The 14,459-nt window shown below is 35.1% G+C and overlaps 2 protein-coding genes across 3 annotated transcripts; one reads left to right on the forward strand and one right to left on the reverse strand.

Moving 5' to 3' along the window:
• The first annotated feature begins 1,408 nt into the window (after positions 1-1,408).
• WYR (inner centromere protein, ARK-binding region protein) lies at positions 1,409-10,408 on the forward strand. 2 transcript variants are annotated; one of them, XM_020356889.3, is made up of 9 exons: positions 1,409-1,786; positions 2,108-4,860; positions 6,322-7,477; positions 7,590-7,924; positions 8,012-8,215; positions 8,669-8,829; positions 9,123-9,211; positions 9,284-9,354; positions 9,952-10,408. In XM_020356889.3, exons 1-8 carry the CDS (start codon positions 1,612-1,614, stop codon positions 9,313-9,315), a joined length of 4,905 nt encoding a protein of 1,634 aa, XP_020212478.1. In that variant the 5' UTR covers positions 1,409-1,611; the 3' UTR covers positions 9,316-9,354; positions 9,952-10,408. The 2 variants fall into 2 exon arrangements, with proteins under 2 accessions (XP_020212478.1, XP_082916428.1); XM_083060302.1 differs by having other exon boundaries at positions 2,243-4,860.
• A 1,196-nt stretch (positions 10,409-11,604) lies between these two features.
• LOC109797721 (Pentatricopeptide repeat (PPR) superfamily protein) lies at positions 11,605-14,257 on the reverse strand. The gene is made up of 2 exons (XM_083060304.1): positions 12,105-14,257; positions 11,605-12,022 (listed from the first exon to the last, which is right to left on the reverse strand). The coding sequence occupies exon 1, from the start codon at positions 14,121-14,123 to the stop codon at positions 12,258-12,260; it is 1,866 nt and encodes a 621-aa protein (XP_082916430.1). The 5' UTR covers positions 14,124-14,257; the 3' UTR covers positions 11,605-12,022; positions 12,105-12,257.
• Between the last annotated feature and the right edge of the window lie 202 nt (positions 14,258-14,459).

Here is a 14,459-nt window from a genome sequence, read left to right on the forward strand (position 1 = left end):
TAGGTAGTTGATAACAATAAATTTGTCTTATATATATATATTTTAAATTACTTTTCTCCCTTAATTTATGTTTATCTTTGCCTTAACCAATATCACTTAGTGTACAATCTGTCATGTTACTTCTCTCTCATAATTAATATTATTTATTCTCCTAACTAATTAGAATACATATTTTTAAAAAAAGTCTATAAATAATGTATCCCAATTCCCAACAAACTAAAAGAACATATTTTAATTAGAGATATTTTAATCTAAAAATAATTAATATATAAATACTATAAACGGGTCTTATATAAAAATTTAATAATTATTTTAATTAAATTTTATAAATTAAAACAGAGATAACATAATATAATAAAAAATTTAAAATAATGTATATGTATATAAAAATATAAGGAAAATACTTCTTCTTATAATCACTTTTCATCTTTATGATTTGTAGACCATTATATTTTGAATTATTAAAAAAAAATTATAATTTTGAGTTTTCGCCTCTAAAATGTAAACTTTCTCTCAAATTTCCTTCGATTTTCTTTCCAATCAAACAAACGAAAATTTAACATTATGCGTGTTTTTCCCCTTCTATTTTCCTTCATCCACTTTCATTTCTTCCAAAGATAGCATTACTCGTAGTTCAGTTATTTAGATGCAATTATCAATCCTAACCCATAAGGTGTTGGAGACTTGCATTCTGCTAAAGTAAACTAAAAACACTTTCTACATTGAATCTCAGTCCATCTGATATAAGACCCGTAGTATACTTTATGATTTCAATAATGCACTCATATATTTTTTTTTTCCCTTCTAATTTTAACTCCTTGTTGTCAAATCCAATATGACTCATGGAAAATATTTTAATCTTTCATCTTTTGTTAAAATTTGTTTTTAGTCCTTTAAAAACTGTTCGATTATAGTTTTTCATAATTTTTATCGTTTGAGTTTTTAATCCTCATTATTAACTTAAAAATTCATGTGATCATGTGACATTCACAATATGTAATTTTTCATTTTTTTTAAAATTGATATAATTTTCCGGAAGTTTCCCAACGATCAAAACAAATAAATTATGAAAGTTGTCCTCATTTGATTGAATAAAATAGTGAAATCTTATTTTTCAAATATTTTAATTTAAAAAAATTTCAAGCGTGTGGTTCAGCGGTAGAGGTTAATCCACGTTTAAGTAAGGTCAGAAATTCGAATCTTGTCTTGTGTATGCAGCCGTGTTAAATCTTGGGGGCCAGCTATTCCACTCTTTGAGGTGCCTCTAATGTAGCAAGGAGATTAGTCGCTGCTGTCGGCGGTGAATATTTCAGGGACGAAAAAAAAATTATTTTAATTTAATTTATTGTATAAGGATGGATATATTAAAATATTATAAGGTAACCCTCTGACGAGACTATGGTTTTGTTTGGGTCAGATTAGCCCAGCATTTGGTGAAGACCTGGGCAGGATATGTTGGGCCGAAATGGTAAGCCCAAGTGAACCCAATACACGACGCAACAGAAACACAAATTGAATCGATTTCAATTTTCCAATCCAATCGAATCCAATGAATCCCCAAATTTGAATTGTAAACAGCGCCAACGCTCTTCATCGATGTGAAGCGAAGAAATGTCGGCGATGGAGAAACACTTGGTGCAGATCTTCGAGATAAAGAAGCGAATCATCGACCAGTCACGACAACAGTGCCATCTCTGGGAGCACCACCTTTTCCCTAAACTCCTTCTCAACGGAATTCCCCCTCCTCCATGGCTCTGCAACTCTTCCCTTCACGCAGATCCCCAAGGTAACAAACAGACCTAGGTTTCCGACTATTCAAACTTTCAAGTTAGGTCTCGCTCATTTTGCGCTTCGCATTTTGTTAGAATCATATGCTGTTATTCAAATCTAGTTATCATATTCGCGGAGAAATGATATTTATTTAATTTCATGTGATAGCAAGAGACAGTTTTATATAATTTGCGTTTGCGTCCTCTTACATATTGAGGGAGCTAGTTCCAATTAATTAGCGGTTCTATTGTAGTTATGTATGTGCCACAACATTGCGGCCAATAATCCTTTGCGAAATTTGGCCCTTATTTGGTGATAACGTTTTCTTTCGCTGCAGAGTTCAACAAAAATGATGTTGTTTCCGATGTTTTACTCTCGCAACCACAATGTAGTGTTCCTTTCCCAGGTGTATACAGCAATCTGGATGCTGTAACCTACGGTGTTCAGTATCCAATTGGTTTGCATAATGCAGGTCGTGCTTTAGAGAAGAACTGTGACGCGAGAGACAGGGTTTCAAATCTGCCTGATTGCTCTGTCAACAATGTTGTGTGTGCCTCATCAAGTGGTCCTCCTGAACTGGATTCAGTTGCTGTATCACCTCAGAATCAGATTGAAGCAAGAGCCTCAGACAGTCACCATGACCCAGCTTTGTCTCTGGCAAGGGTGCAGAGGTCAAAGTCAAGGCAGAGGGCTCTGGAGCTACGTAATAGTGCAAAAGCACTCAGACGATTGTCAGGAGAAGATACTGATGCCGGTGTCTGTGCTGGCACAGTTGCGGGTTCTGCACCCTCAACAGAACAGGCAGAGCATGTAATGGAGTCAATTGTGGTCATAGATTTTCATTCCAACATCCAAAGTTGTTCCAAGGAAGAAATGGAAAGAGGTGATTGTGTATCTAATTACTCTGGCCGGATTACAAGATCTAAAAGCTCATCCCAGAAATTCAACTCTTTGAATGTTGCTAGTTCATCTGCAGAGAAGGAAGATGGTCCTCCGCCTAATAATTTGAATGAGTCATTGGAGATAGTCAACCAACCTTGTTTCGCAAATGGAAGTTGTGTCATCAACGAAGCAAATAAAGGAGAGTATCAAAGCAAGGAAGCTGGAAAAAGTGTGTATGATGAGAGATTAACAAAATCTAGTAGTTCTAGCCAGGCAAGATGTAACAGTCAATTGTTGAAGGTTGACAGCACCTTGGGCAGTGGCAAAGGAGTTGAAACCTGTGATCTTATACAACCAATTACACATGCTGAACTAACAGATTTAGAGAAAGCCTCTGATTATAACAATGGAAATGAGAGGAATACAGTTAAAGATGGTAACTTATGCCTCAACAAACAAGAAAGTAACAGTCATGGCAAGATGCAATCACTAAGAAGTTCCTGTCCACCATCAGGGCATGATATTTTGATGACTGGTACTTCTGTAATGTTTATCTATAAATCAGCGCAATCTCCTCAACCTATAACTTCACAGAATTTACATGATCCAATGGTGTCTCATGTTGGGTCCTTCAGTAGTCAAAAGGATCCTGACTTTTGTGAAGTAAAAAGAAAAGAACGTTTGAGTAGAAGTGGTTCTGGAAAGGTTGAAAAAGTATTGAAATCTTCTGGATCCAATTTCTGTGAGCAAGGTACTGCTACCTGCTTTGAATCTGCTGGAAAGAAGTCTTCCAATTTACAGCCTACCAAATTGGATGCTACAAGGTTTTCTTCAAGTCCAAAGTATTCAAAATTAGATATAGAAACTGTTAGGGATTCTGCAGAGAAGGAGAACGTTGCAGCACTAGCTGCTTCTGGAAATACAAGGGCTGTGACTACTTGTGCAAATGAAGGATCATTAAGGCCAGTGAGTTCTTCCAATTTAGATGGCCGGTCTTTACTTGCAGAAGTATATGTTGAAGCAGTGGTGGATGAGAAAGTCTTGGATGCCCAAGAAAATATACCATCTGGTGCTTTTCCCACTGATAATGCTGAGCACAGACCTGCTGCGATTGTTGGTGAAGATAATGCTGACTCTGATGAATTAGTTGAAAAAGATCCTCCTTGTGCTAGCCCTAAGGTTGGGCTGAATGTATCAGTCTCGAAGATGCCTGCTGACTTTATGTCTGTGATGCCTAAGAAACTTGATTTTGATGATGTAGAAGAGACAAGTATGAACGGAATTTGTAGTCCTGATTTGAATGAAAGGCAACAGGGAGTGTCACCAGAAGGACCTCTGAACTTGTTGGAACCTGTCAATGTACTTGAAAAGGAAACTTCTCCTGTATGCCGAAGTAAGAGCAATTCTTTGGTGGAGATGCCTTCACTGCAAATGCAGGAAGTACTGATTGCAAAAGAGGGGCCTCAGATGGAATACCATTCAAACCACTTTAAGGAGGAAGATATACCTAGGACGAAAGTAAGTGCCAAGTCACTGAATCATCCAAGTCCTTCACAAGTTGCTAGTGAAAATTCATCAAGAAGTTTGTCAAAAGAAGTCATGCCAACAAAATTTGTTTCAGTAGACTGTAAACTTAAAAATGATGAAAGTAGTGCTAAATTGGCAGACTCTTCTTCTGAAGCAGTTACCGGAAATGATCTGCATAACTACGCAGATGAAAATGTTGCAAGTTTCACTATTGGGTTCCCATTTTCTGCTCCTATGGATGATGTGAACGTTGGTTTGGCACAACAGGTCCCAAAGAGCATTGCCTTGTGTCAAGATGGTGACTTGTTGCAGCAGGCATTGCTCAGCAATGGAAAAATTACTGGTTTTTCAACTGGCTTCCAGATTTTCAGAAGTTCCACAGAAAGTTTCACTTATGATGTGGAGCATTCATGTCCTCAGCATAAGAGAAGGAAGATTGAAAATGAAGCAGAGAAATTTCTGCCAGCCTCTTCAAACCTCTTAGAAAAACCATGTTATTCTATTGACCAAAGGCCCGTAAGTAGAAACTCTGAGGTTGCCCTAGAAGTTCTACATTTGCCATCTGATCGACAGGATGACATAGGACATCACTATATTTGTAACAGCCCAACGGATGAAGAGCAATACAATCGGGAATGCGAAACAATGGAAGACTCTTCACTTAAAGTGAGAAAAGAAGAGGTACATAATGTTTTGATTCACGTTCTGAAAATATTAAGATTAGTCTGCATAAGATTATTTTTTAAGAAATAAATATGAATTTTCTGCACACCTTGCACTAATGGAGTTGATGTTAAAAAAAATTCAATATCAATTATCAAATGGTATGCCAAAGAGTCTTGGTTAACATCTTTGAACTAACAATCATAATTATCATGCTGTGTAGCTTTGGTATAGACAGAACTAAATTTATTTTATTCCATGATTGTGACCTTTGAAAGCTATTTTAGATATAATTTATGTTCTGGAAAACAACTTTCTTCACAATTCCAACAAGATTTCCAACAATGTCTATGTGATGTTTCGAGGAAGCCTAGTGTAGATAGCATCATTAAGACTATTTATCATTCGGAGAAGTGAAAATGCTGAAGTTATAATTGTGACCCAGTGGAGTGAAAATGATGTAGCAAGACTTTGTTTGCTCGATCAGTTTAGGATTAGAGCCAGGATAGAGAACAAAGAAACAGAGGAGAAAGTGGGGAAAAGAGATCAGTTACTTAAGAATCCAAGGTTAAAACTCAATCTACATGTATTATGGCCTATCTTTGTTTTCTAAGAGTTCAAAAATGTAGAAGTAGGAAAAATGTTTTCAAGTTATCCTTAATTAAATTGAAAAGCACTACCCTTTAAAATTTATACGAAAAACTCTGAACTTGAAATAAATTCCCTGATTTAAGACAAAGACTGAGTCAAATAAAAATGAAAAGCAGAAATCCTAAGAGATGATAAAAACTCAATGCAGTAACTCTAGTATGCTACATAGCGTCTGTTGTTTGAAAATTGGCTGGGAGTAGATGCCATATTACACAGCAAATGAGCTAGTTGAAAGTTGAATTTATGATCATGCAAAAGTGATTTACTGCAGATAAAAAACAGTTTAGTGCTACATTTATATAAAAGAGGAAGCAGAAAGTGTGAAAAAGGATTGTCAAAGAGGATGAGGCGGGATACATGGATAAGAGATAGAAGTGATAATAATCCTATGTTGGTTAATAATGCAATTGAGTCTTGGCACATGCAAGAATAATTTAGGTTAGCTGTTTTAAATGAGGAATGATAAATTAAAACCCTAAGTGTAGAAAGCTACTGATATAATTTGACATTGATTCTTTAATCTGGGATTTCTTTCTTTACACGTAAGAATGGGACACTGACATTTTTTGATCCATGAAACCAATGCCATTTGATGGGAAAAGGCTTGATTATGGGTTTTGTACATGTATATTCTTTTCCAATGCATTACCTTTCCTTCTATAACATGCATTCAGCCAGAACTGCATCTATAATTGAAAATTTTGCAAATCTTACTACGCAGGAAAGTGAATATACAGATGTATGCGTAGGTTATAGCCGTAAAAGTTTCCTTTTCATTTTATAATAACTTTCTGAATAGACTATTTAAATGGGTTTTCCTGTTGGCAGAAACTTATTTTGGATGGAAGAGACAGAATTGAAGACACCCTTCGGTTGGCTGTGGCAAATCCACCTGGCATTAGTATTGACTCAATGATGAGATGCACCATGGACGAGAAGGAGGAGTCGTGCCATCACCTGGTTAATTGTGGACAAGAAAATTCAGAACTTGAGACTTTTGTTGAAAGAAGCACCTCAAGTACAAGAATTTATCCTGGAGAAAATGCTAAATTGTCAGATGGTATGTTTGCTTCTCCAGGAATGCAATGCTTGGATTTGGTTGGTACAGATGAGGCTTTACCAGAGTTTGAAGGGTTCATTATGCAAACAGTTAATGCACAGCCAAACATTACCGAAGATGAAATGGATTTGGAAAAGATGAATGTTCCAAGTAACTCAATAGATTATACATCCCTTGGTAAATCTAGGTTCATGCATTCTCCATTGTGCAATTCTTTAACTCCATATAAGTTGCATAATGTACCGGACATCTATCAGTCTTTACCTAATGGTCTTCTGGAGGGCTTAGGTGTAAGGAGTTCCATTGCTCTAAGTGATACGAGTCCAAGGTCCCGTTCTGATTGCCAACCAAATTGCAAGGGTCAGTATACTTCTTCAGTTCTAACTCTTCGGGATCGAATCTATTCGAACCTTGGCAGTTCAGGAAAGTGTAAGAGTTTAAAACTAGACCTTCCCTGCATTACTGAAGAAAATGAAAATGTAGATGAGATTGCTGGTACATTCCAAAGGGGCATTGCTTGTGAAGGAATGGTTGGCTCAAACATAAGAGCACCACTAGCTGAGATTGTAGATAATGAAAACCCTTCTACATCAGTTTTACAAGACGATATTTTAACAGGTGGACACGAAGATGTTGTAAGCACAGAGTTTAATCTCAGTGGGACTTGCAATAAGGTAAAAAATAAGCTTGACAAGCAGGATGGCAATAGGAAAAGATTTACAGGAAAGGGGAAGGAGAATCATAATATATCTCTTGGAGCGAATGGTGTCAAGAGGGCCACTGAATCAGTCCGCAAAAGGCCCAGTAGGCCAAAATTATCTGGAAAAGATATTATGAAACATGGCCCCATAAACAACATTGTATCCAACGTTTCTTCCTTTATTCCATTAGTGCAGCAAAAACAAGCGGCAGCTGTTGTTACAGGTAACTACTGATCTTATCTATTTAGTCACTTTAAAATAGGCATTTTAATTGCCTTCTTAGAGACTGAAATTCACTTTGATAATTATCCGAACATTACCGTTTGAACATGTAGGCAAGAGAGACATCAAAGTGAAGGCCCTGGAGGCAGCTGAGGCTGCCAAGCGTATGGCTGAGAAAAAAGAGAATGAGCGCAAGATGAAGAAAGAGGTGATGCGACTCGAGCGGGAAAAGTTGGAGCTGGAGCTGCAGAAGAAAAAGAAAGAGGAAGAACGAAAGAAAAAGGAGGCACAGATGGCAGCAAAGAAGCGACAGAGGGAAGATGAAGAAAGAAAGGAGAAAGAAAAAAAAAGGAAGCGTCTTAACGACATTAAGAAGCAGCAGCAAGAGCATGAGAAAATACGTGCCAAGAAAGAGGAGATAGAAATAGAAATACAATGCCGAGCCATGGTAAAATAATTTTTTCCCTCGTTTTCTCTCTCTCTCTCTCTCTCTCTTCTTTTAGGAAAATGCTAATACATGGGCTGTCTGGTCTAGGGTGAAGAAGTCCAAGTATATAAGAAATCTATGGATGAAAGAGAAAATCAAAAGAACATTCCAGTGAAAGACAGAAGAGAAGGCAATGTGGAGAAAATTTCTGAAAGTGAACCGTTGGTCATGAGGGATTCAGTAAATGATAAAACAAAAGAACCGCGTCCTGAATATTCGGAATCTGTGAATGATTGTGGTAATAATGAAAAGGTAATATTATTTTCTGTGGCACTCTTCTATGTCATCGTTAATATTCATATTTGGAAGGATTTCATGGTACTTTGGCCAAGGCCAGGAGTAATATTTTCCCAACTGTAAAAAATAAGTGCTATTCTTCTAACAATACATGAAACTTAATTTCTAGTCAGTCAAATAGCGCCAATGTTTCAATGCTATCTCATGTGATTTTAGCTTTGAAATCCTATAATTGCTAATCTTTAAAGCCACTTACTTTAGCATATGATGCTTAACAATTAATTGAAGTCGGGTTATATGATTTATCCAGTTAAATTTTTGGCTTTGCATTATACTCCCGTTAAATAATTTTTAGCTTCTTATGCTGATCAGAGAAGACAGACTGTTACGTAGTAAACTGTCATTTTGAATATTTAAATTTGTGTTTTGGACTTTATTTTTCAAAGATTTAAATGTACGTCTTTATAGGTAATGAAGAATTTGATTAAAGCTACTGAAGATGATGACTTGATCATCAAGAACTCACTTCAAGAGCAATCATACGAAGTGTCTCCGTATAGAGGTTCAGATGATGAAGATGACGATGATGATGACATGCCAAATAATAAGTTTATCCCTTCGTGGGCAAGGTTTGTGACTGTTCAAGTATTTGGAGCCTTTTATTTGGATGACATTTTTTAAGTTGATGTCTGGGGATTTGAAACACTTGGCAGTATATGTTGGCCATTTTTTATTTAAACTGAAAGAAGGAAAATAAGTTAAATAAAACTTTAACCCAAGAATATATGTTGCCTTAACATCATGAAAGTGATAAGATTACTGCGGTCTGGTGATATTAAATATTTATTGCTTGATGATAGAAAATCGTTAAAAATTTTGGCTTATCTGTTTACCTGAAACATTGTCTGGTTGCTTTCTCCAGTAGGCATAGCCTGTCTCTGATTGTTTCTTCCCAGGAAGTGGACCCGGAAACGATATTTCCTCCTCAGAGTTTTTGTAATATAGCAGAAGGTAACTCTTGAAAATTTTGAAGTTGTATATATTAGTTGTCTGAAACTAAGCACTAACTGAATCCTTTTGTAGTTCTCTTGCCACGGAGGCTTCAGTTACAGTAGCAGAGCATAGTGATTCAGTAACACGGGATCTTGTTAAAGGTATGCTGTCTCATGACATTATTTATGTTTGTTAGCATAATTAGGAATTCTGGAGGTCAATAATTTGTTTTAGCATTCTATCTGTTTGTAAACTACCCACATTGCCTGGTCTCCGAAGAGTCACTTTTTGGTTTCGAAACTCTGAATTTTTACACTAATATTCATTAATATGTATAATGCTTGGCCATTGAAAGATTAGTCCTTGACCTTGCGGCATGGTGTCCAGACAAAAAAAATATACTACGTTAAAATGAATAAGTTTAATTTTGACAATTGATATAATGATGATGCGCCAATACCAGAATTAATGACATTGTACTCCTGTATATCCACTTTAATTTTAATTGATCGATGAGTTTCACTTTTCTTTTTAGAGTATGGTTGAAGGTTTATTTGTTCTCTATTGATTTATTACTCTTTTGGAATGATATTTATTTTAAATTGATAATTGATATGACTATAAAATGTGAATGGAAATAAAAAAGTTGCTTTTGGATAATTTTTTATTATTATTAAAACCAGCGAAACAAGTTTGCAACCTATAGTTATCTGACAAAAGAGTTACTGAATACCGAGTCTGATGTTTATTTGTGGCAGATTTTCGAAGAGCTTCATTAAGAATTAAGATGTAGCCGCCAATAATGAAAAACTAGATCGTTTGATGCACCCTCAAATCTGATGCTTCTAACGATCCCCATTGTTGGAAGGACGTGTTGTTTTGTACTGTACAGTATCTGAAGTCATGTATATATAAGACATTTCCTCCTTGTCTCCTTTTTAACCCCTCTTGTCGCAATTTGCAAAGCGAGGAGCTGCTATCTTACAAAACGCAGAATTTGGATTACATCTGTATTTAAGCTTCCGTTAAAGCTGAGATCAGATATGAGGATGTCATAATATCTCTTTCCATTAAGATCTAAGTATTTAAAATTTAGATAATATAATGGTATTTTAAATTATTTTAAATTTAATGTAATAACATGTACAATTATACGGTTCAATTTTGTATATGTTGGATTATAATATATAAAAGCGGTGTAACTTATCTTTGAAATGTGCATTGTAAAAGTTGAAATGTCCAAACTCTTGCAGCAGAATAATTATTCTAAATCAAATGTAAGAACGGGGAAAGAAAACAGTTGCTCCTAGTTATAGAATGTACGATGATGTTATAGGTTGGTGGGGGTTTCTCGCTACTCAGCACCTAAAAAATCTGCAACGTTGTGATCGAGACAACATAAAAAATAAAATGGAATCAGCAAAATGGGTTTAGTGTAATAATATAGAACAATGATATATCCTCCGAAATTTTAATTATGATTGACGTTTATAATTTTTTAATTGTAAAATATAAGTTTTAATTAAAAAGAAAAAAGTTTTTTTAATTAGTCGGAGGATTATTCGGAATGTGCATTCCGAGCATATAGCATTTTTCAATAATATATTGTAGTTCAGTCTTTACTCTTTAGAAGTTAGGTAAATATCAGAGAAAGTGCTCGGTGCTATCATTTTCGTTGGAGTAACTCTAATAGTGTGTTTGAATGGAGGTTTAAATGGAGTAATTTATTTATTTGAAGAATTTCAAATTTTTTGAGGTGAAATACCTTGTTTGGATAGAGAATTTATAAAGAATTTGAAATTCAAGCATTTCTAAAATTCCTTGAAATATTAGAACTTCAAATTCTTCCAAAAAGTAAGAATTTGAAATTTTTCATATTTTTTTTCTTCTTATTTCACTTATATATTTTATCTTATCTCTTATCTCTTCATGTTTTTAATTATTGAATATTAATAATATTTTTAAAATTATAAAATATTATCTAATATTAATTGTTAAAATTATTAAATATTTAGAAATTAGTTAATATTTATTTTTATAAAATTTAATTTAAAAATCTCAACATATAAATATATTTTTAAAATCAATTTTAATGTCATATCCAATTCAACAATTTAAAATTTGAGAAATTTGAATTGACTTATCCAAACAAAATATTTTAAGAATGATAGAAATTGAAATCAAAATAATTCAAATACCAAGAATTTAAAATTTCTTGAATTTGTAAAATTTCTTGTCTAAACACACCATAATACAATTTATTATATTGATTAAGTTAGGCAATTTGAGTTATTGGAAATAAAATTAATGAGTATTCTTAAATCAACAAAGACTTAGTTTGATCTTTGGTTTAGTCATGAATGTACCACATTATTTTTAATAAGAGGCCATCTGTTGGAAAAAAGCTATACTTAATTAAAAAAAAATATAAGCTGACAAATTAAGAACTCGAATTTGTACATTGGATCTGCATTTTGGGTTTAGCAACATATTTAGTCAAAGAATGCATTGACAAATATAAGCTGATCTTCATAACACCAGTCGACTATTGTCCTCGTTTCAATGTAACAAAGGCCTCACTACGAAATCCATTCCCTTGAAATGAATTTCAGGCCCATTCTCCGGAAACATCTGCTGTACTTAAACGCCCAACTTAATTTCAGAAAACAACTGAAATTTCAGGCCTCACTACCATGCTGTGGACGTGCATCAAATATTCAAAAATGAAGCACATCATACTTCTGTAACAAATCTGACGTGAATCAGCGTACGTCGAACGCAGATCCAAACACATACTGTTCCCTTCGTACTTTACTACAAACTGAAAATCTGAAACCAACAATTTGCATCAGAAAAAAGTTCCTATGTCATATAAAACATGAATTGGTGATTTTTATACCCTAGAGATCACCTTCTGATAAAATTTTCTCCATCCACGTGGTTAGAAATTAATAGTAATATTTAATCATCGCTCCTCCCCCTTAAAGTCACTCAAATATGGTATAAGGATGCAGGAATGGAAGTAAAAGTTGGGAGTAAATAAAAGGGAATATATATCCCAACTTCACCAAAACTCTCCACAAGAACATAACCCATCCTTGAAGTGATGAAAACGGTTTGTATCTCGAACAACAATCTCTCTGCTTGTAAACTTGGAGATAAGTTTCATAAAAGTGTGGCAATCACCACAAATTCTGAGGTTTTTTATAATCCTTATTGGTATATCACTTGGCAAACACATCAATCCAAAGGTAACAGCAAGCTTCTCACTGTGGTGCCTCAAGAGCATCTGTTTCCTGCTCTCTTCAACATCGTGCAGGTCATTATTGGTATCAACCTTGTAATTCAGCTTCTTTAACTCTACCACCAAATTATCCAACTTAGCATAAATCTCTTCTATTTGTGGATGATTTCTCTCGCCAACAGTAAATGAATGAATCTTATTCTTAATTTCAATCCAACTCGTACCCCTCTCCTTCCTCATATCACTCTCTCTTATAAGTTTCCTCGCTCTTGCAACTTCGTCCCACTTTTTATTAGCTGCATATATGTTTGCTAGCAAGATGTGGTTTCCTGCATTGTTAGGTTCCATTTCAAACAGATGCTTGGCTGCAATCTCAGCAAACTCAATATTGCCATAAATTCTACAAGAGGCTAAAAGTGAACCCCACATAGAACTAGTTGCATTAAATGGCATTCTTTCTATCAAGTCATAAGCCTTGTGAACCAGTCCTGCTCGACCAAGAATATCAATCATACATGAGTAGTGAAGGACACTGGGTGAAAGATTGTGCTGTTTAACCATGAGATCAAAATACTTTTGTCCTTCTTCATGTAAACCCATATGACTACATGCATTTAGTACAGATACATATGTTACATCATCAGGAAAGAAGCCTCTCTGCTGCATTTTTTCGAACAAGATCATAGCCTCTAGCGCACAAGCATGTCTAGCAAACCCAGAAATCATTGCATTCCATAAAACAACGCTCCTAACCTCCACCACACCTTGAAACATAAGGTAAGCTTCTCTTATGCAGCCACATTTGGCATACATGTCTATAAGGGAGGAAACAACATATATGTTTGAACCATATCCAGACTTGTATGAAATGGCATGCACTTGCTTCCCTTCGACCAAAGTTGCCAGGCCTGCACAAGCACTAACAGCAGATGATATCATAAACGGGTCCTGCTCGAAACCCATCAACCGAGCATTGTGAAAAAGTAGCAAGGCCTCCTCATTAAACCCATTTTGAACGAATCCTGCCATCATTGAACTCCATGTAACAGCGTTCTTCTCAGGCATACTCTCAAATATCTGACTTGCATCTTTTATGGAAGAGCACTTAGCATAGACATGGAGTAAACCAGTTCCAACAAAACAATTTGAATCCATGGCAGCCTTAATTGAAAAAGCATGCAACTGCATGCACTCAAGTATAGCACATTTGAAGGCACACTCACATAGAACACTGGAAATGGTAAATTCATTGAATGGGGTTCCCTCTCTTTGCATTTGAATTAAAAGTGTTAGAGATTCCTGGTACTCTGCATTCTGGATAAGTGCTGCAATCATTGTATTCCACGAAACTAAGCTTTTCAGTGGCATTTCATTGAATTTTTTGCGAGCACTGCCAACTAAAGAGCATTTAGAGTACATGTTAATGAGCATATTTGACGTTAATATGTCCATGTCCAAGCCAATGCGAATAATCTGAGCATGGCATGCTCTTCCTCCTATGGAAGATCTTGTTTTTGCACATAACTGCAGAAGATAGTGTAAATTTGACACACGATCTATATGAACAACTTTTTCAACCATTAAGTGCTCTGGTTTGGCCTCAGAAAGTACTGATAATTTCCTAATATTGATGCCATAACAATCACAGAATCTCTCACACCTTCTCAGAAATACACAACTTAGCATTCTTAGCGTTAGGAGCAGTCACTTCCAACTCTAATAAAAACGGATCCTAGGGAACCAGAATCAGATTCAAAGGCAAGAAAGGTACACCGTACCAAAGGTGGACGCCAGAGTGGGAGAACCACGCCCACGCCCACACCGCTGCCCCTCAATCACCCTATTCATAATTCATAATACACACATATTTTAAATAAAATAAAATTTATAATAAATAAAATATTTTAACGTATAAATAATTTTCAATTTATAATGAATAATTTTAATTATAATAAAAATACTATTTTAAAATTAAAATAAATAAATGATAAAAAAATTAGCATCCAAATAAAGATAAAAAGA

The sequence above is a fragment of the Cajanus cajan genome, chromosome 7 (assembly GCF_000230855.2).
Source record: "Cajanus cajan strain Asha chromosome 7, NIPB_CcT2T_4, whole genome shotgun sequence".
In the NCBI taxonomy this organism is placed as follows: Eukaryota; Viridiplantae; Streptophyta; class Magnoliopsida; order Fabales; family Fabaceae; genus Cajanus; species Cajanus cajan.